The sequence below is a fragment of the Lampris incognitus genome, chromosome 16 (assembly GCF_029633865.1).
Source record: "Lampris incognitus isolate fLamInc1 chromosome 16, fLamInc1.hap2, whole genome shotgun sequence".
Classification (NCBI taxonomy): domain Eukaryota; kingdom Metazoa; phylum Chordata; class Actinopteri; order Lampriformes; family Lampridae; genus Lampris; species Lampris incognitus.
The window spans coordinates 6445015-6468144 of record NC_079226.1 but is presented as its reverse complement, the minus strand read 5'-3'; the positions used below and the strand labels follow the sequence as shown (position 1 = coordinate 6468144).

General features: G+C 45.7%; 1 protein-coding gene across 1 annotated transcript; it reads left to right on the top strand.

Moving 5' to 3' along the window:
* The first annotated feature begins 18221 nt into the window (after window positions 1-18221).
* On the top strand, window positions 18222-21784 carry gja10a (gap junction protein alpha 10 a). The gene is made up of 3 exons (XM_056295602.1): window positions 18222-19221; window positions 19303-19676; window positions 21746-21784. The coding sequence occupies exons 1-3, from the start codon at window positions 18222-18224 to the stop codon at window positions 21782-21784; spliced, it is 1413 nt and encodes a 470-aa protein (XP_056151577.1).
* The last annotated feature ends 1346 nt before the right edge of the window (window positions 21785-23130 follow it).

The following is a 23130-nucleotide window of genomic DNA, read 5'->3' as shown; positions in this document are numbered from 1 at the left end:
CAGCAGGGGGCGATGATTAGGGTTAGGGTTCGACTCTCTACCGCCAAATGAAATGTAGTCCACATGACAACACTCATAGGCAACAAAAAACCTTTTACATTTTAAAAAATGTAGCAGGCATGCATGTTAATTTTACCTGATGGGGAGGGGTTTTGGAAAATGCTGTATGCTTTTCCTCCGTGGGGAGTTGCTGGCATTGGGTTAATCATCGCCCCCTGCTGGCACTCCACCTTCATACATGTGTGTACTCTTCACGCCTGAGCGAGGACAACCGTGACACTGACACGGTGGACCGGTGGGTGTATTACACGCTTTGGCGTGATGCTGGGTTGGCAGCCCTTACTGATTTCTGCATTAACTGCTTTTAAGCCACAAAAACTTGTGATTTCTCCTCAAACTCGTCACTGGCCGCCTTACTCAACCATATCATGCTGCTACGATGAAGACATAAAACGGAAAGTCCTACAAGACAGTCATCAGTAAAATGGGTGACTACAAAAGCGTTGATTCGGATGTACATGGATCAGCTGTTTCTTCAAAAACACCAGCGAAAGCATGCCTCAAAAACAACGCGCGCTTGTATGTAAATCTTCAAGACTGTAGTTTACATATCGGTGATAGGACACTACTTGGCTTTTTAATCAAATAATTTCCTTGCATGGAGCAGATCCATCGCTTCATGCGAGGAAGAACGGTGAGAAAACGGAGGGAAAGACTGAAAGCTGAGCGCAGGACCCAGTCTGTTACCAGAGCAGAAATCCTGCCAAACAAGGTAAGATATTATAACCAGGAAGGCCAACCGGGTGCTACTTGTCAGTCTACTTGAATCCTGCTCTCTGTCATTCAGCAAAGTGAATAACAACTGATCAAGGCAAGCAAGACCAACGGATTCAAATAGAAGGTTTTGCAGATAAACAGCACAACTGTCATCATTTGCCATGTTTTAATGCCTTCCGTAGTCACCATTTGCTGTGATCGCTGCACAGTTTGCAGAGGACGGCAAGCGCCAACTAATTCATTTGGGTGGTGGAGCATGAAAAACAACAACAAAAGGGCGGCACAATGGGGGCGGCACGGCGGCCCAGTGATTAGCGCTATCGCCTCACAGCAAGAAGCTCCCCGGGGTAGTCCAACCTTGGGGGTCGTCCCAGGTCGTCCTCTGTGTGGAGTTTGCATGTTCTCCCCGTGTCTGTGTGGGTTTCCTCCGGGTGCTCCGGTTCCTCCCACCATCAAAAGAAACATGCATGTTAGGGTTGATACTCCTGTCTGTGCCCCTGACCAAGGCAATGCCCAGATAGCAAAGAATCTTTGGCCCAAATATGGCCCACATCTGCAGTTATCCCACGGCCCACATTTGGCCTTGAATAACGGCGTTGACTCAGGGTGAGTGTAGCTGCCTCAACTAAGCCACTTGGGCCACATTTGGGCCACATCTAGCCCACATAGTATGTGCTGTAACCCAAGTCAAGCCCGGTTCGTTACATCTGGGCCACATCTGGCCCACACAACACTTGCCGTAACCCAAGTCAAGCCCAGCTTATGACATTTGGGCCACATCTGGCCCACACAGCAGTTGCCAGTGCCGTAGCTGAGCCCTAAGTACCAAAAGTGCCCCAGATTAGGCCCAAATGTGTCTGCTATCTGGATGGGAAAAGAAATGGAGTTGGTCCCCGGGCACTGCACAGCTGCTGCCCACTGCTCCTAGCTACACAGCTAGGATGGGTTAAATGCAGAGAGTAATTTCCCCATGGGACTAACAAATTAGTCAAAATAAAAATAAAAAAAAACCTCAGCTGGCCCAACTCCTTTGTTGTTGGATGCAGGAAATCTGACAGATGTGGGAGCTGAGTCATTTGCTGTTTTAATTAGTAATATTCTATAGCAACCCCTGCTGATATTTACTGGTCATATTATCCTTCAGGAAAGCTGAAATATTATTACACACACAACCTTTAAGAAATATATTTAAGCACTTAAAGCCTTTTTGCAGGCTATCCAAACCTCTCATGAAAACGTGTTTACAACTGATACATTTTACTGATTGTGCGATACAAGTAAATCTTAAAGCTGAGGTACGTTTCATTGAGTCATTTTTAGAGGTGGGTATCTTCTGTCCAGTGTTTGAGATGGCTGACTCTCACTCTTGCCATCATCATATCATTAACTAGAGAGTCACCAGGCATTGTGGACTGAGTGAGTTGACGGTAGCTTTACCCGAAGAATGCTAGCATATCCCTAAACCCCTTGACTTACTCTGAACAGGAGAGTGCCTCCATGGTGGAGGACACGCCAAGCAGTGAGGAGGTGAGGAGCAGTTCAGCCGTCATCAACACAGGTCTCCGCCATCACCATCGCCATCGCCTCAAGGCCACAGCAAACGCCAGCAGCCCCCACAGCCGATGCCGAAGAAGACGCCTGAGGGAAACGGTGAGTCAACAGAAAAGCCCAGACCAGCGTGCTAAGCTAGGCCATGACATCATACTGGAAACAGGGTTTGGTTCTAAGGTGGCAGCCGAATGAACATCAGAAAAGGCATGAAGATGTAGCCGTGTTTAATTATTTCAGGAGAAATGGCTTTAAATCAATGTGGGTTTTGTTTTGTTACTTTTCATTATCAGTTTAAAAGGGTTGCTTCTATGGGCGTCCGGGTAGCATAGTGGTCTATTCTGTTGCCTACCAACACACGGATCGCCGGTTCAAATCCCCGTGTTACCTCCGGCTTGGTCGGGCGTCCCTACAGACACAATTGGCCGTGTCTGCGGGTGGGAAGCTGGATGTGGGTATGTGTCCTGGTCACTGCACTAGCGCCTCCTCTGGCCAGTCAGGGTGCCTGTTCGAGGGAGAAGGGGAACTGGGGGGAATAGCGTGATCCTCTCACGTGCTATGGCCCCCTGGTGACTCCACATGTATGGGAGGAGGCATGTGGTAGTCTGCAGTCCTCCCCAGATCGGCAGATGGGGTGGAGCAGAGACCAGGACCGCTCGGAAGAGTGGGGTAATTCGCCAGATACAACTGGAGAGAAAAAAAAAGGGGGGGGGGATCAAAAAAAAAAAGTTGCTTCTGCAGCTGAATTTAGCTAAAGTTTATGGTAATTACTCACATCAACCTCCAGCTGAAATGTCATCAAGATACGAAACACCATCTAATTCATGGCCTGAAATCTTACTTGAAAACACATCTTCAAAAACACTCAAAAAAATGAGTACAGAAATTACTTCTTAACGCATTATTGTGAAAAGAAAAATGTAGGGACCTATGAATAATATCTCTGTGCCAGGCGTTGAAGGATTTCCCCAGAAGAGGGGAGAACAAGCGTTCGGAGTTCTGCAGGACGGAGGAGCTGTTCCGCGATGGCCAATTCCCCGCTCTACAAAATGGCAAAGCATATCAGCTCTTCACCCTCTACCGGGACAAGGATGGAAACATCAAGCAGGTTACAGACATACAAATCACAATACACCCGTGAAACTCCATATGGATCCCTTCCTACCCCCCCCCCCACATGGTTTCACAGTTTCCCCATGTGAATGTGATCTGACCAAAGCTTGGATACCAGCATCACCGCTACATTACCAGATCAGACATGAAGAACGGAGAGTACAGGCCTCCATGACGGCCGTTATGAGAACGGCTGAAGGAGGAGAATTGTTGGGTCTCTAGTTGAGTCCATTTTTTGAAACCTCCCAAAAACTGCTAGAAAAATCTCAGTGGGAAACGTAACGGATAATGAAACGCTTCCCTTCAGCAACCCATGTTCGGGTGCCCCTCAACAATGCACTCGAATGCCACAGTGGAAGATCTGAATAGTAACCCGAGGAACGGATATCGATTCTACGTGATTTCTCTACTGAATGCCTGCAATGGCATTGAACAAAACTAAAGATGGATAAATTGGCCATTATTGCTAGATGTTAGATCAAATCTGCATTTCTAAGATAACCAAACAAATAATTCTTGGTAGGCTGCACTCCTCATATCCACCTACGTTCCGAGTATCAGTGAAGCTTTGGATAAATACACATATCAGACCAAATACAACAATGCATTTTCCAAAAATACTGTAAATAATGTCCTTCAATAAACAGCTTTTGTGTGGTATGGTGGCCCAGTGGTTAGCGCTGTCGCCTCACAGCAAGAGGGTACCGGGTTCAAACCCCGGGGTCGTCCGACCTTGGGGGTCATCCCAGGTCATTCTCTGTGTGGCGTTTGCATGTTCTCCCCGTGTCTGTGGTGGGTTTTCTCCGGGTGCTCCGGTTTCCCCCACCATCAAAAGGTACACGCATGTTAGGGTTAATACTCCTGTCTGTGCCCCTGAGCAAGGCAATGGGAAAAGAACTGGAGTTGGTCCCCGGGCGTAGCATGAAGGCGGCAGCCCACTGCTCCTAGCTACACAGATCACAGCTAGGATGGGTTAATTTGCAGTAACTGAATTTCCCCAAGGGGAAATAGTGACTGTAAATATCTTCTTTCACCGTGACCCTTTTTATCAAATTTGTTAAGTCACAACAAAGACCAGCTGTTCCAGTGAAGCTGCTCAGCTCTTGCACAGCTACAATCTTGTGTACCGTTTGTTGACGTATTGATGGTGTCCTCTCTAGGCACCAGCTAATGGATGCCACTGTAAACCGCTCATCAAGAAGCTTGAGGGACAACTGAAAGCCACTCAGGATGACATGAGGCTGCAGATCCTCAGAGTCCAGGAGCAGGTGGACTGCAGGCTGGGAAAAATGGACCAAAAGAGCAGACACCAGGTCAGCACATCTGGTTTGTCCGAGTCTGGTGTACTACCATTAACTGCCAATACAGGTGTAGAAAGGCTTAATGGTTTCTTGCAAGTATGATTATCACTGGTTTCAGGATATTTAGTTACAATCATGGAGGTCACTCCTTTTTTCCCCCCCATCCCATTTTTCTCCCCAATTGTACTTGGCCAATTACCCCACTCTGCCAAGCCATCCCGGTCGCTGCATCACCCCCTCTGCCGATCCGGGGCAGGCTGCAGACTACCACATGCCTCCTCTGATACACGTGGAGTCACCAGCTGCTTCTTTTCACCTGACAGTGAGGCATTTCACCAGGGGGGCGTAGCGCATGGGAGGATCCCGCTATTCCCCCCAGTTCCCCCTCCCCCCAGAACAGGCGCCCTGACCGACCCTGTAGCGGTCAATTCTGTTGCCTAACAAAACGGGGATCGCTGGATCCAGTCCCCGTGTTACCTCTGGCTTGACTGGGCATCCCTACAGATACAATTGGCTGTGTTTGCTTGTGGGAAGCCGGATGTGGGTATGTGTCCTGGTTGCTGCACTAGCGCCTCCTCTGGTCGGTCAGGGCGCCTGCTTAGGGGGGGAGGGGAGCTGGGGGGGGGATAGCATGAGCCTCCTACATGCTACGTCCCCCTGGTGAAACTCCTCACTGTCAGGTGAAAAGAAGCGGCTGGTGACTCCACATGTATGGGAGGAGGCCTGTGGTAGTCTGCAGCCCTCCCCGGATCAGCAGAGGGAGTAAAGCAGCAACTGGGACAGCTCGGAAAAGTGGGGTAATTGGCTGGATACAATTGGAGAGAAAAAGGGGGAGAAAACCCCCCCACCAAAAAAAAGAATAGACCGCTACGCTACCCGGATGCCCACTCCTTTTTTGTTTATTTGATAACACTTTTGGTGACTCATGATGGCGTTTGAGCGCCTCCAATCTCCGTGATATATTCACAATTAAACCGTTGCTTGTGCTGTTGTGTCAGCATCCTCATCGCCGACGCGCACAACACAGTTTCAGCTGGATTTAAGCAACTGATATTGTATCAGTTGGTACAGGTCTTCCATGAGCTTGGTCGGTGATATGTGCTTGCTAGCCACATTAACTTTATTTCTTCCTCAACCTTGCCGCTATCTGCCTGAAATCAGCTGGACCAGTGATGGAAACCATCAAACAAGAACATTTGTTAGCATGTAAATCTTCAGGATTGTAACTTTAACAAGTGATAAAAGTTCATGTCTTATGCTCCCATCCAAGATTCTTTGAGTTTCTTCATGATAGAATCACTACAGAAATATTCATGCAGACTCAGTGAAGTACCAGCAATAACATCAAATAAACCGCGAGACGTGTCACTGATCTGCTTCATGGTGTCTCTGGTCCAGCGTAGGAGATCTCAGGCTTGACAGCAAAACCTTCGATAATTCCCCCCAGTCGTCTGGTGGGTCCTGCACCAAAGCCTGCGGGGAAGGGAAGGTGGACAGCCTGAAGTAATTAAACATAACACATCAAGGGCTGCCTCTCATTTCTGTTCTGTTTTGCAGATGAAAGTGCTGGACATGCTGAATCAGAAGAGACTGGCCTCAGACAGGAAGGATATGATTGACAGGATCGATCAGAAGGCTGCCGAGACCCGAGAGGAAGCAGAAAGAACACAGGTATTAAAGTTAGAACCTCGCAGCACATTTTGTACGCCATGTTAGACTGAACAATATGCACCAAGGACCTGAAATGCAACAGATGAGGTTTGAAATTGTGCGTTCCGTGTTGACATTTCCCCCCCCCACTCTGTTAGATCCCCTTATTATGAATCAATGTTATGACTCCATTGGACCTCCCCTTATTACTTATGTATTTCTCTTCCCCTGAAGTACTCATGACTAGTGCTCATAGATCATTTAAGATCTTTGTAAAAACTTACCAATACCAACACGCGGCTCGCCGGTTTGAATCCCTGTGTTGCCTCCGGCTTGGTCGGGCGTCCCTACAGACACAATTGGCTGTGCCTGCAGGCAGGAAGCCGGATGTGGGTATGTGTCCGTGGTCGCTGCACTAGCGCCTCCCCTGGTCGGTCGGGGTGCCTGTTTGGGGGGGGAGCGTGATCCTCCTACGTGCTACGTCCCCCTGGTGAAACTCCTCACTGTCAGGTGAAAAGAAGCGGCTGGTGACTCCACATGTATGGGAGGAGGCATGTGGTAGTCTGCAGCCCTCCCCGGATCGGCGGGTGGAGCAGAGACCCGGAAGGCTTGGAAGAGTGGGGTAGTTGGTCAAGTAAAATTGGGGAGAAAAGGGGGGGGGGGTAAGATCAATTGGAAAAACAACATAATTGCAGAGACATTGCTGACTTTTTATATTCTGTCTGAAGACATAAATGCCAAGTTAAAACAGGAAAAAGGTGAAAACTTGTCAGTGCCACGACTGTGGACACATTTTTCCCAAGTTACCATCAACAAGTGTCTCCCAATTCAAGCAGAAAGCAGAAAGCCGCGATCTGAAGAGGTGGTGCATGTCCCAAATAAAGGATGTAGACCTCTGTATCCCTGCCAACCCCCGATACTACAAACTATTCCCCTCGCCATCTGTGGACCAGTCGCTGCGAGACGGGGATCCGGAGTCCCTCCCTCTGTTGTCGGTGGTATCTGAAGACAGCAGCAACTCCCTGTCAACCTATGTCAACATCCTGCCAAACCCATCCGCTTATAACCTGGTGGGCCCAGACAAGCAATGGAGGAGGAGGAGGAGCAAGAAGTGCTCTGAAATGAAAGTGGACAGGTTACCAGGTGGGTCTGCAATTTGAAAGGGAGGTTGTGGGAAACAGCCAAGCTTTCTGAAGTTCAAGTTTGACTGTAATCAATAATGTGATTTCACTTCTGTCTAAAAACCCTGAAAATGGAATAGTAAAACATTCTGAAACATTTTCTACATGACTAATATTGGGGGGGGGGGTTATACCGTCATCCGTAACTGTTCTCAAGAGCTGTGAGGGGGTGGTTTAGTCCTCATTAATGTTCATGAACCGACCTTTGAATGCCAAGTACAAGTAAGGGTAGGTAGTAAGGGTGGGCGGGCTTTCTTATTTTGATACTTTGATCTGATTGGCTGCATGTAAATAAGTGTTATGACATCACGAGTATGAGGGGGGAAAAGATCGGCTGAGAGAAACTGAACTGGGGTCCCTTTAATGACAACAAAATGGCAATCAAAGTTAGTAGGATAAGTTCATTACTTGAACATTTTAATTTTGATTAATTAAAATAAATGACAATTGAAGTAATGCGATGTTACAAAATACTGTTTAAACTTTGGTATGACTTTAAGGGCTATGTATATACCACAGACATGCAAAACAGAACTCTAGTTTTAGACCCCAGAGTAGTATAAAAAAGCTTTAACTAATTGTATAGGGTAGTTGTACAATATAAGTGTGCTTTGACACATACATTCAAGACACTTCTAAGTTTTATTGGATAGTCAATGATCATCGGTGTCAGTTGGTGCAGTTTGGAATAGTTGCCTTGCCACATCAGGCAAGTTAGTGAGTTAGCTATCTATAAAGGAGGCTTGTGAACTCAGGGCCAAACCCCGTCAACCCTCTGAGAACTGCCTCTGGTATCAGTTGATAACAAAACAAACGAAATAAATACTTCTGAAGCACAAAAAAGAACGCTCCTAACATTAAAGGGACAGTTCGAATTTTTTGAAGTGGAGTTGTATGAGGCACTTACCCGTGGTCAGTGTACTACCCACAGTAGATCAGCAATGTCAAGGAGGCCCAGCATCCCTGCGACCCTGAGAGCAGGATAAGCAGTTTGGAAAATGGATGGATGGATGGATATTGGATGTTGGACGTTCAAGGGAATTTAAGGGACTGTCTCCAAAGTGCAGTTTTCATATTACACAAACTTCAATAGCTTTCCATATAAATGTCCAACTCATACAAAACCAAGTGTGTTAGAAAGTGAATGACAGGTGGGTCAATCCACTGCAGTTACATTTTAAAAGAAATGTTTTGTTGATTTTAAATAAATATTTAAATTACAAAAACTCCAGCAGCTACCCCACTATAGGGCCTACAGAGGGGTCAATCTGCAGCAATTACATTTTATTAAAAAAAATGTTGATTTTCAATAAATTTCTATATTACAAAAAATTCAATTAGTTGGTTATACTACAACACTTAGTTTGGAAAAAAATTTGTTTTTGCATAATTTTGGGGGAATTTTTATTGGGAAAACATTCAATAACTTTGCTCCAATACAGCGTAGTACCATCAAGTTCAGTTTAACCACCAAACTAAGTGCCCGCTTCTCCAAACTACGGCCGTGCTGATCGCCATCTACTGTAAAGTCAGTGTATTACTGTAGGTAATACACTGCCCATAGTCCTCATGCAACCCCGCTTCCAAAAATACAAACTATCCCTTTAATATTTCACACTAACACCTGTCAGACTGGACTAAAATCATCGGACTGGATCTTTAATTTTACATTGTACAGCACTTGGGTCAGTGTTGGTTGTTTTGAGTGTGCTCTCTAAATAAACTTGACTTTTCCTCTCACCTCTCTTGTTAGATGACTATGAGAACACTGCTGTGTTTCCACTGGCCCCCGGCCACAGCTCAAGGCTCTTAGTTGGTTCTGCTGACACCTACTGGCCGACGCAGGCAGTGCACAACAGCGCGGCAGCAGCATTCATGGGGTCCTATGGGGAGGGCTGCTCCAGCAGCGTCAGTGGCAGCCAGTCTGCTGGCAGCAACCGGGAACCAGAGCAGAACCACGCACACATCCAGAGGAGACATCACCGAGAGCGGATCACGGCCCACGGGCGCTCAGAGAGGCCAGCGGGTGGCACCAGGACCCTGGAGTTCTTCATTGATCGACCGCCTCAGCCCACATTCATTCAGGAGAGGCGCAATCTGCATGCTGTTGAGGTCAGTGTATTCATTTTACCTGGAAGCCAAAGTAAAAAGAAAAAAGTGAAGAATTTGAAGTTGTGTGGAACAACATGGAGGGCGACCTTCATTAGCGTTGGCCTGTCGAATTATGCACATCAATTAGATACGAAAGCAGATTAACTTGTTCCTCAATTCTAATATTAGTCACTTCAAATCAGATGATGGCCCTGCTGTACTGTTTTTCTAAGTGGCCTACTGGCGGCACATGGAAAGAGAAGAGAGATTTCTCTTTGGCTGTGCACAGTATGTCGGAGTATGTGCATGTACCGTGCACAGACTCTGATTTATGAGATGGGTAATTTTGCGTTTGCTGTTTAAATGTGTAAAGTTTGTCTTGTGTGCATATAATATACATCTGAAACAATATTACATTATAATCGCAGTCCAGTTTTGAGATATTTCTCTTTTGCCGATACTGGAGTAAATTGGGTTGAGCTGCTTGAGGAGAAAGTGAGTGTCAACAACCTCCTACTAATGATTTGAGAAAGCTGGACTCAGATTGTTCTCATGTTACTGGTCTCCTTAAGTCTACGTGACTTAACCCTTTATTCCCACATGTCTGCATTACATTTCGTCTGTCTGTCCACTGATGTAATAGCGATAGTGTAAAGCCAGCCTATTACATAACCAAATGTAACTCTAGGTACTAATTAGACAATGCCCCCTACATTAGACTAGTAATGTAGGGGGCATCCAGGTGGTGTGGCAGTTTTTTCCGTTGCCTGCCAACACGGGGATCGCCGGTTCGAATCCCCGTGTTACCTCCGGCCTCCCCTTATTACTTACGTATTTCTCTTCCCCTGAAGTACTCATGACTAGTGCTCATAGATTATTTAAGATCTTTGTAAAAACTTACCAATACCAACATGTGGATCGCCGGTTCAAATCCCCGTGTTACCTCCGGCTTGGTTGGGCGTCCCTACAGACACAATTGGCCGTGTCTGCGGGGGGGGAGCCGGATGTGGGTATGTGTCCTGGTCGCTGCACTAGTGCCTCCTCTAGTTGGTTGGGGCGCCTGTTTGGGGGGTGAGGGGGAACTGGGGAACTAGGGGGGTAGTATGATCCTCCCACGCGCTACATCCCGCTGGTGAAACTCCTTACTGTCAGGTGAAAAGAAGCGGCTGGCGACTCCACATGTATGGGAGAAGGCATGTGGTAGTCTGCAGCCCTCCCCGGATCAGCAGAGGGGGTGCAGCAGAGACCGGGACGGCTCGGAAGAGTGGGGTAATTGGCCAGGTACAATTGGGGAGAAAAAGGGGGGGAAATATCAACAACAAAAAATAGACTAGTAATGTAACTTGTAAGGTTGTGCAGAGAGAAGTCCATCAGTCTAACCAAAACCCAGTGCTTCTGGGAGATGATCTGAACAACTACATTATAAATCACTGATCTGTGATGCTTTTAAGAAGTTACAGAGCCCCCCCCCTTTCATATTCATATGTTGGTGCATGTTTAACCTAGCTTAGCAGCTGTAGTAATAGACATCACCTGCCCAGAACTGTTGAAGCAGAAGCAAATATAACCACTGAAATAACCAACAAAAGAAAAAAATAGATATCTCCAAACAGGAGATGATTAACTGATCTCATGTTGCCTCCCTGTTCAGGTCACTCAGCGGTTTTTTGAGACGGTGTCGACTCAGTTGGAGCGCTGGTATGAGAGGAAGATCGCGGAGACCAAGCGGCAGGCGGAGGAAAGGGCGCAGCAGGACAGACAGCAGCTGATGCAGCAAATAGCCAGCTTGGAGGAGGAGCTTCAGCGGCTGAAAACCAACGGCAATACAGAAAGCTGAAGACAGCCATGGCCCAACAAGCCATTCAGAACCCCAGGGACATCCTGGACCCCCATACACAGAGCGAGAGAGAGAGTCTAAAGAGAGAGTGTGTATGCCTCTCTCTCACACACGCTCGTGTGATAGGAATAATATCTACAGACTAGTGGACTCTGGACCCAAGCTTTGAACACTATTTTTCAAACGTTTCCCTTATAATGAACATGTGAGAAAAAAAATAATTCAGGTCAGTATAATGCTGTCCTTCGCGTCATAGAAATAAGTAAATTGTAATAGTATGGATAACACTACAGAACAAAAACTGGTCAGTGATAATTGTGAACTTTGACTTACTTTGCATAGGCCATCATGTGAAACCTCTTTTTGACATATGGCACATCAGCCTTTTGGAGCTCTGCTACGTGGCTGTGTGATAAGAAATATGAAAACATCTTTACTGACAGTGTATAAACAATATTTTATCTACATTTATATCACAGTTACCTTCAACAATAACAATAAAGCTTTAAGAATTCCTTTTCTCTTTCGGTGGTAGCCTGAGTTTGTTTGTTTGTTTGTTTGTTTTTTTTTTTTTTTTTTTTTGGACTGCATTATCATCATGTCAGATTGTATTTACTGAACCTGGACCTTCACTATATATGTCCCAAAACACCACTCTTCAAAAATCAAACAAATCACCCGTCACATTTATCATCCGATACAATCATACCCGCAGGGCTGAGAATTGGCAGGTGCCTCCCGATTTGAGTCTCCTCTCCACACTCACTGAGCTTGGTATCTCACGATCTGCCCTCCACTGGTTCTTGTCCTACCTCTCAAGGGGATCTTTTAGAGTATCTTGGAGGGGAGAAGTGTCCAAACCGCATGGCTTATCCACAGGAGTGCCTCAAGGATCAGTGCTCGGTCCCCTCCTCTTCTCAATATACACCACCTCACTTGGTGCAATCAACTGCTCCCATGGTTTCTCATAACACTGCTATGCTGACAATACCCAGCTCTTCCTATCATTTCCACCAGATGACCTCACAGTCTCGGCATGGACATCGTCATGCCTCGTTGATATCTCTGCATGGATGGAAGAACACCACCTTCAGCTTAACCTATCCAATACTGAGCTCCTTGTCATCCCAGCCAGTCCATCCTTACAACAACAGATCAACATCCAGCTTGGATCAACCCAACTCATGCCCACAAAGTCTGCCCGAAACCTGGGTGCCATCGTTGATGACCAACTAACCTTTAAGGTTCACGTGGCCTTGATTGCTCGATCATGTCGATTTGCCCTGTACAGCATCAGGAAAATTAGACCATACCTGTCTGAGCATGCAGCATAACTCCTGGTACAGGCTCTTGTAATATAACACACTGACTACTGCAACTCCTTACTGGCAGGTCTCCCTGCATGCACTTTCAAACCTCTGTAAATGCTCCAGAATGCGGCAGCACATCTGGTCTTCAACCAACCCAAAACAGTACGTCACTCCGCTGCTCATATCCCTCCACTGGCTCCCAGTTGCTGCCGCATCAAATTCAAAACCTTAACGCTCGCTTACAAAACAGCAACTAAAACGGCTCCCGCCTACCTGAACTCCCTCATTCAGGTCTACACTCAGTCCCGCTCACTATGCTCTGCCAGTGAAAGGCGCCTGGCACTTCCGCCACTCTGGGGCCCTAAGTCACTAACCAGACTCTTCTCTTCTGTAGTTCCCCGGTGGTGGAACAAGTTACCAAACGCCATTCGATCTGCTGAGTCCCTCTCCATCTTTAAGAAGAAGTTAAAGACCCAGCTCTTTCTCAAACTCCTCCACACCTGATGGTATGAATAATAATTAAAAAAAAAACACTTCTATGCACCCTATGCATTGCCTTTGTGCACTGCCTGTTGACACCTATATCCTATCAGACTGGAACCTAGTTTTTTGGCACTTACTTGCGTTGTCGCCTCCTGACTAGATCCTTGCTTGTGTTGTATTAACTCAGATGTACGTCGCTTTGGATAAAAGTGTCTGCTAAATGAAACTGTAACATTGTAACAATATATTAGTTCTGATTTAATACACAGTGCTTTATCAAATACCACAAAAATATAAATTTGCAATTTTATACTATGATTTTTTTTTAGGCTCCATCCCCTCTTCTCTATAGCAAAAATGTGAACACTGCAGTATCCAAAAGAAAATGCACAATGCATTTCTTTTAAGCCCCATAATGTATGTTACAAAAGTGCAAAGCGCATATATGCTTTAAAAACTCAAAACAATTCAAATTCAAACTCTCAGACGTGGAACTCATGACATAAAAATTCTTCTCTGTGTTTTTTCACCGTGCTTTAACACTGCTTCGCTTTAACAATATTCAGATCGTCATGGCTTCACATTGCGATGATGCACTGGAACTATTTCCCCCGCCTTTACTATTTACCACTGAAAAGCCATTTGCACAGTCCAAAGCACTCGGTCATTAGCGTGGGAAGCATAGTGGCAGATGGCTATGTAACATTTTAGTCCCAACAGTATGCATAACTTTTCCTGACGTACAAATACAAAAAAATAAATAAAACGTAAAGACATGTAGGTCAGGTGAATTGGCCGTACTAAATTGCCTCTAGGTATGAATGCGTGGTTGTGTGTGTGTGTGTGGGCCCTGTGGTGGACTGGCGGCCTGTCCAGGGTGTCTCCCCGCCTGCCGCCCAATGACTGCTGGGATAGGCTCCAGCATCCCCGCGACCCTGAGAGCAGGATAAGCGGTTCAGATACTGGATGGACGGATGCCTTTATGTTAAACAGTGGGCGGGGCTGCGTGGAATGAACATTCTTAATAATAAAGTGAGGAAACACAATGACGTCATACTGTAGCGACCGGGGGAGGCGTTCGCTCTGATTGTCGGCAGTTCTGTGCTGGGGGAGCGCAATGACTGATGGGAGTGTTAATGTTAGATTTAAAATTGGGTTTTAATGACTTGGTGTTCGTGTTGTGGTTATTCTTGTGTTGTTGTTGTTTTGGGGGTTGGACTCAGAATAAGTAGGAGACCGTTTAACTGACTGTAGGACCGTGACGGGGACTGATGTCGCTACTTGGGACATGGGGGGGTGGGGTTGGGGGTCTCGTTACGTTGTTGTCAGTTCTGGTCCGTTCTGGCTGGCGTGAATAAAAGAGCACTCCCGGGCTCGTGCGGTGTACAGGAGTTGTGATTAAAATGAGCTCTCTGCCTCCCGACTCATTCTCTCACGCCGGCTCGCCACAATACTTTCTGTTTTAGTTGGCAGCCCCCCCCCCCCCCGCTTAAAACATCTTCCCACACGTCGGCTCATAGTGTATGTACAAACAACATGTGTCTAACAAATTCAATTACCAAACACAAAGATCACAGCCACTGCATGTGTGCCGACAACATGAAACCAATTCAATGACCATCTGACAGCAAGCATAAAAATGAACTTTAGATTCCATCATTTAGCAATTAAAACACTACATGCACATTAGTGTGTAGCAAAACCCACACACAGGAGTTAGCTACAGAGGAGTTAGCTACAGAGGAGTTAGCTACAGAGGAGTTAGCTAGCTGGCTAAGAGTCAAGACTCCACACAGCGAAAAGCCCGGAGAGTGTGCCTACGATGTAAATAGAACTTATTTATTATACATTTGACTAGTAATCAACCTACACATGTGTGTTTTGTGTTTACGAAGTCTATATGCAGACATGACTAATGCCGTCAATATGTGGGTGCGCCATCACTGACAATGTTTTCATCAGTGCCAAGGTGCGCTGCAGGTTCCAGGTGTGGGTTTTCACCTGCTATGGTGCTCCGACGCCAGATTTTATAAAGCAGGCTAGTCTGTCATGCCTCGCTATAATGACTCCTCTTTTACAGCACGGCGGTCTCTTTTCCTTGTTATGTTCCTACGTTACATCTGATTGTGACGGGCAGGCCGGGGCCTGCATTGACCATCTTGCACTGGGGCCCCGGCCCTGACTCGTTACGCTGCTGCAGAGGCCAACAGATTTATTGTATTCGACTGACTGGCACAAACAGGTGTTTGGGCACAACTGGGTTTTTTTTCTATGTATCACCCACACCATAACAGATATGATGTCACACTGAAACTGGCCACACACACACTCACAAATCCAAAGTGTCATGGTACTGGTAGAGAAGAGGTAACCATAGAGGTAGTCATAAGTCTGTCTCTGCACACTAATGTTGACTACCGAATTAGGCAGCCGGCATCAAACTAGTATGCAGTTGTTCATCCATCCATTATCCAAACCGCTTATCCTGCTCTCAGGGTCACGGGCATGCTGCAGCCTATCCCAGCAGCCATTGGGTGGCGGGCGGGGAGACACCCTGGACAGGCCGCCAGGCCATCACAGGGCCGACATACACACATTCACCCCTAGGGACAATTTAGGATGGCCGATTCACCTGATCTGCATGTCTTTGGACTGTGGGAGGAAACTGGAGCACTCGGAGGAAACCCACACAGACACGGGGGGGGAACATGCAAACTCCACACAGAGGACGACCCGGATTGCAATTGTTCATCCATCCATCCATCCATCCATTGTTCGACCTGCTGATCCTGCTCTCAGGGTCGCGGGGATGCTGGAGCCTATCCCAGCAGTCATTGGGCAGCAGACAGGGAGACACCCTGGACAGGCTGCCAGGCCATCACACAGGGCTGACACACACACACACACACACATGCACACACATTCATACCTAGGGGCAATTTTTTAGGTCGGCCGATCCACCTGACCTACATGTCTTTGGACTGTGGGAGGAAACAGGAGCCCCCGGAGGAAACCCACGCAGACACGGGGAGAACATGCAAGCTCCACACAGAGGACGACCCGGAATTGCAATTGTTCAAATGACTTTAAATACCATCAGTACACTGTGGGTAGTCGTCTCTGCACAGCCAGAATGATCAGATGACAAATTGCGTGTGTGTTGCGTTGTGTTACACTGTGTGTGTGTTGTTTTTTTGTTGGGGAGGGAATCGGATGCGGCCCGGTGGCTGAGCCGTTGCATAACCCTATGATCCTGCTGTGACATCTGGCTTCTGAAGGGAAAATCAAATCAATAGGCCATTGACTCTGTCAGCGTGCGATGGAAACCTAATTAAAGGCCCTCTGGCCACGACTGCTCATTTTCTGCAGCCAAGCACCTAACCCTAAACCTAACCCCGCATGGCTCTCGAACTGTGGCTTTACTCTGAAGGTGTTTTGCAGGACTGAGATGAGCAGGACAGTTAGTTTTTTTGCGTAGATGCTCAACTCTACGTTCTGTGTTCGCCGCTCAGGTGCATGGCACAACGCTGAAAAACGGGTCCATCCGTCCAAGTTTCACCCTAAAATAAGATCCCGAAGATGAGCTTTTGCTGTGGCGTGAGCTGATGAGGATACGCAACGTATTTTTCATTGCAGATTTTTTCCCCCAAATTGGTATAGTAGCCGTTGTTATTAGTCTGTTCTACGGTAAATTGATCCTTGAATCGTGACGCCCAGTCAAAAGACCTCAGAGCAGAACCAAAGTATTTCGAGAAAATCCTCGGACTAATGCAAATATTACATGGCGTTTGCAATATATTATGACTTATGGAGTTTGTGTGGTTGAACTTGGACATCAGGACACCCTGCTGCATTGGAGAACCATAAAGGTGCCAGCTAGCCACGCATGCACATACACACCAGTACGACCCCCCTCCCATCAGCACCGCTGACAAAAAAACAAAAAGAATGCTGCAAACGATGAAGTGGACCATGATTCATTGAACCAGTGGGCCTGCTTTGGATATTCTAAGTTAGATTAATACGATACAAATTTGATTAAATGGTTACATCTACATGTAAAGGGCACCAAAGCATTATGTGAAATACAAACAAAGACAAACAATATGCAAATATTCCTCTATCTGCCAGCGAGCACGATATTGACGAGGTTAGAGGGCACTGGTTTGGGTTGGCACCGCTGGAGCGCGAGACGAGGTAGGATGGGTGGGGGGTTGGGGGCAACCAATTGCCTGGCAAGATGTGCCATGGGGCATTGTCCCGTCGGGAGGCGATCGATGCTCACATCCTGTACACGCCGCATGCAACAACAAGGGAGAGCGCTTCCACAGCACACATGGGCAGACCAGACCAGACACACAACAGTGCCAAAGAGAGGAAGAGATAGAAAGGGCGAGAAACAGAGGGAGAGAGGGTGATGAGGATTGGATTTTGGGACTGGTACCAGAGAACCGCAAGCTCAAAAACTCCTCCATGGGTTAAACAACACCTATGGATTACTGGGATGTTTTTTTCAATGAAAAACATGGTTAAATACATCAAGAGGCAAAGAGAGATCCACTTCCATTGATATGTAAGTGTTTTGTTTTTTCTCTGTGAGCTGTGGCAGTTTCTTACTTGATGGATGGGTTGATTTGGTACTCACCCATTGCAAGAGACCTTGTAGGTTTTGTGAATGTTCCGAATTATGTTTATGTCATTGAAATGTCTTTCCATATGCAAATGAAACCTCTGCAATATTTCAAAATATCTTAATTGTTACATTATTTCCAGGTGAATATCATTTTACAGAACAGATTATGTGGTTCGTATGTATGGATGAAGCGAGATGTGAGATCTGAGCAGAAGAGTTGAGTTCTTTATGGGTCTGTGGGATTGTGTTTCCATAGCCCCTTAGGGTATGTGGCGCTGAAGCTGTGAGCAGCTAACCATGGGCGATTGGAACCTGTTGGGCAGCATCCTAGAGGAGGTCCACATTCATTCCACCATTGTGGGCAAGATCTGGCTCACCATCCTCTTCATCTTCCGCATGCTGGTCCTGGGGGTGGCCGCCGAGGACGTGTGGGAAGATGAGCAGGCCGAGTTCATCTGCAACACCGACCAGCCAGGCTGCAAGGCGGTGTGCTATGACCGTGCCTTTCCTATTTCCCTCATCCGCTTTTGGGTCCTGCAGATCATTTTCGTGTCCGCGCCCTCACTGGTCTACATGGGCCATGCCCTCTACCGCATCCGCACCTTGGAGAAGGAGCGCCACCGCCGACGGGCACAGCTGAGGGAGGTGCTGGATGAGACGGAGGCAGCGCTTGAGGAGCACAAGCGCATGGAGAGGGAGCTGAAGAAGCTGGAGGAGCAGAGGAAGGTGAAGAAGGCCCCCCTGAGGGGTTCCTTGCTGAGGACCTACATCATGCATATCCTAACACGCTCAATGGTGGAGATGTGCTTCATCCTGGGCCAGTATATCCTCTATGGGGTCCGAATAGATCCACTCTTTAAGTGTGAGAGGCTCCCTTGTCCTAACAGCGTGGACTGTTATGTCTCCAGGCCCACAGAGAAGACCATCTTCATGGTCTTCATGATCATCATTGCCGGTGTTTCACTTTTTCTCAACATCTTGGAAATATCCCACCTGGGTGTTAAGAAAATCAAACAGACATTATATGGGGGAAAGTACTTAGATGAAGACAGTTTGACTTACAAACCCAAGAAGAAGCCAACTTTACAGCACCTTTGTGTCATGAGACACCTATCGCCTCACAATGGGCCTTTGACTCAAACCATCTTCAAGGTGATCCCAGACGCAGAAACCAAGCCTCCTCATCTTAAAGCCAACCAGGAGGTACCAAGGGACAACAGCTTGGCTCTTCTGGGAAACTATCAGCCCAACTGCACCAATTCCCAGACAAGGATCCCCCTGCAAACATCCAGATCTGGCCAACACAGTGCCATCCCAGTTCCCCAAAACTACGAGGGTCAAGAGATCCACACTACTGTGGTGGACCATCATCTTCCAGCCTTGGGTTCTGCTTTTCCCAGGACAGAAGGATATCCAAGGACCCAGGTACAACATGAGAATCTGCATCAGAACGAGCGCCTTCATACCAGCTACACTGAGACTCTGGTATCAAGTAGTACAATGATTCATAGGCCCAGTTTTGCCCTGAGGGAAATGGAGGACTATGACAGAAGGGACTCACAGGGAACCAACCTACTGCTTTCCAACCCCAGAAGGACCAGCTTCATGGCCAGGCCGCCATCTGAAACCATGTCCACCATCAGTGGCTCCAGCAACCAATCCATACATACATCAGAGGAGTCTGATGAGCTGGGTTCACTGCAAGGAGATATGCCCATGATGCCGCCTGCCGGAGGTCGAAGGATGTCAATGGCAAGTAACAACCAAAGATGGCCGCTTTTATATGTCACATTCCCATTGGTTACCTGTTATGAATCTTAATTGCATGAATTTAAGGTGTAAGGTAAAAGCTTGAGTTAAAAAGAAAGTAACTGTCCCATAACTTCTATTTGGGTTTCAATTCACCAGTTTCCATTGTTCTTCCGAGCATGTAGTCTTAGTTTGCAGAAGAAAAAAAAAAGGTGTTTGTTTTTTTTAATTAAAAATGTATGACCACATATGCAGCAACAGTGCCATATTATTGTCAAATTTACCATGACTATAAAGAAAAAAGAGCAAGTTAAGCAACAAAATGTAAAATCCAAGCAATTTCTAGAGTCATGTACTACAAGTCAATAAGCCAACTACAACAAATATCTGTGTTGGCCAAGACATGTCATCATGCAGAGAGGTGAAGAATGAAAAAAACCAACAAGCAGGGTTGGTCAGTTGCTGCAGGGAGAGAGTCGGAGTGTCAAAGGATGAAAACGAGAGCGAGCGAGAGAGCGAGAGAGACTGCTCTTGCAACCAAGTGTAGGAAGAGAAAGACTGAAACAGATGCAGGTTGCCAGCATTAAGCATGAGCAGTCCAGTCGGTTGACCCAGTAAAAACGTGAAAATGAAGTCAACTTACTGATGAAGTTGTTTTGAAAAAATGATCTTTGGTCATAACAGGAGGTTAAATGAAAGAGTGGCACTGTGGACACTGAATGTGGAAGGCAATAATCAGTAAGCTACTACCAAGAGGCATTTGCTGTTGTTTACTTAAAGAAAATCACATCATATTCCTATTAGCCAGCTCATGTACCTCTTCACCAGTGGTTTCCAGTGACGCTTCCGGACTTCCCCAAAACTTTTAGCTCAATTTGCTTGATCAAAACAACCCATATTTAAGAGTGCATTTCAGAGCCACTAAAGAGCTGGGTTTTACCTCTATGTATGATGTGAAAGTCAGTCTGTATTGTGCCTTTCTGCTCTCGACAACTTTTGCGAGCCATATTTTGTACTTGTCCATTTGAAGGGACTGATTGTTGAAATTGCACTTGCCCGATTCACTGTTGACCGTATCAGTCGACAGTGAACTCTATCAGTTAACCGCATCGTATCAGCTAGCTAGCTGATGGAAAACTAGCTAGCAGAGGCAAATGTTAACATACTGACACAAACTGTTTCATGCACACACACAAAGGGTATTGTGATAATGGGTGCAACCTTCCATCCATCCATCCATCCATTATCCAAATCGCTTATCCTACTCAGGGTTGCAGGGATGCTGGAGCCTATCCCAGCAGTCATTGGGCAGCAGGCAGGGAGACACCCAGGTGCAACCACCGCAATGGATTAACTTGCTATTACTTTTTTTTTTTAATTGGTGTCGTTCCAACAGAGCTGATGCTACTTCAGACAGATTTCCATGATTTTTCCAAAACTTTAAAAAAAAATTACAATTTTCCATTAACCTTTCCAGGGCTTGGAAGCTGTATTTTCAAATTAACTGACTTTTCCACGTTCTTCATGACCGTGTGAACCTTGTTTTTGACTTATCAGTTGATAACGCTAGCAAATGGCAGCAAGATGTTAAAAACTAGGATCTCTAAAATGCCGTCACTCAAAGTCTAACAATTTGAGCATGTCGATAAAGTGGAACATCAACTAACCCACAGTCTTTGTACGTCATATTTAGATGCTGACCTTTTTAAATGGTAAAATATATAACGTCATTGCATAATATGCTGTCATTTTAAAAGGTATAGTATGACCACATCAGCAAGGGTAACGTCACACATAGAGTCTCCGATTCAACTTTTGTGGGAAAGCTGAGTCGAGGTAACAATTCATATGTTTTCCTTTCACTTCAGTGAATTTGAACTCACACTGTCGTTTCAAAATGTACTGTCATGAACCCATGGACTTCTGAAATCAGTTTAAACCCAATAACATAAGAAACAAGCACTCCTTCGTTCTTTCAACTAAAAAAAGAAAACCCGTCACATTTGTTATTCGCGTGTGTGTGTTTTGTCATCAACAGCAACAGTCTAAATCCAGTTTTCTCTCTTCCCCAGAGTGTGTTCCTGGATATCTCCTCTATCATGAAAAAGTGAGGCGACGAGGCCAATAGCATGGCTAGGAGCTCTGATACTCTGCCCTGCTACTACAGCACCTCCTGGTGGGGAGCGGAGAGAAGGGGAGAGGAGAGGAGGGGAGAGGATGGGATGGTCTAAACCAGCACAGAGGAGATATCAATGATACATCCACCAACTGATCTACTGTCAAAGTCACATTGGGCCAAGAAACAGTCGATCACTCGTGCAAACCCATCGCCAATCCCCGCCATGTTTTCTATTCCAAGCACCTTAAAGCCCCACTGGCATGGTGGCGCTGTTGTGGTTTACTCTGGTTATAGACGGAAGAAGAAAAATAGCATTAAATCACTTTGAAAATGTGGACTGCTCGCCAAGTTTCAGATGAATGTCAAAACGTGTATTGAAACAAAGTCCTTGCAGGATCTTTCTGCTTCTACGGCATGGTTGTTTGTAACATTATGAACATAAAACTTTTTGTAGGTCAAAGACTTGCATAACTGTACATTTGTAGTGATTTATATACAACCTTTTCCTTTGAATTATATTCATTTATTATATTTAAATTAAATGCTTTAAATGCCATTCTGGAGTTCTGCCTACTCCATTCTGTGACAGAAGCATATTCACAACATATATATATAAAGTATTTTTAAATCAAATATGCATTACATTGGTTTATTTCCCCTCAAATCAAAGCCTGTTTTATGGGCAACATCTGTATAAGAGAATATTGAGCTCCAAAAGTGCAAAATGGCATACTGGATAACGATCTGCACCTAAAATTTAAATGTAAAATGTTAAATAAACTAAAAAATCTAACTTTTTTATACCACTCTAATGATATAATAATAATAATAATAATAATAATAACAACAATGGTGTGTTTACACACTAAAGTACTTACAGTATGGTATCTTAAGTTTACTCATTTTTATGACTGCAAAAAATAAACAATTAACAAGTTGAGCTATGATCTTAATGGATATCAAATCAAATAGACGTTCAACTATTAAATTTATAACAATGCTTTGTGATAGTGACGAGACACAAAGCTGCAAGAGGATAAAGAGTGTAATGGCCTTACAGGCTGCGAAGCACGCTAATTAACACAGCTGAAAACTTGACTTTTTAAGTTACTCAGACACTGATTTTAAATCCTGCGTCATACTATATTACATGAAAAAGCATTTAATGTTTTTGTAATTAAATTTGGCAGATTTGATAGGAATATGGTGTTAAAACTAATAAAGCTGATGGATATCTAAAGGTGCTTTCACAGTAGGGACCCGGGCCCGCATCAGAGTACATTTGACCCCAAAGTCCAGTTCGTTTAAGTCACCTATTTAAAACAAACAAACAAACAA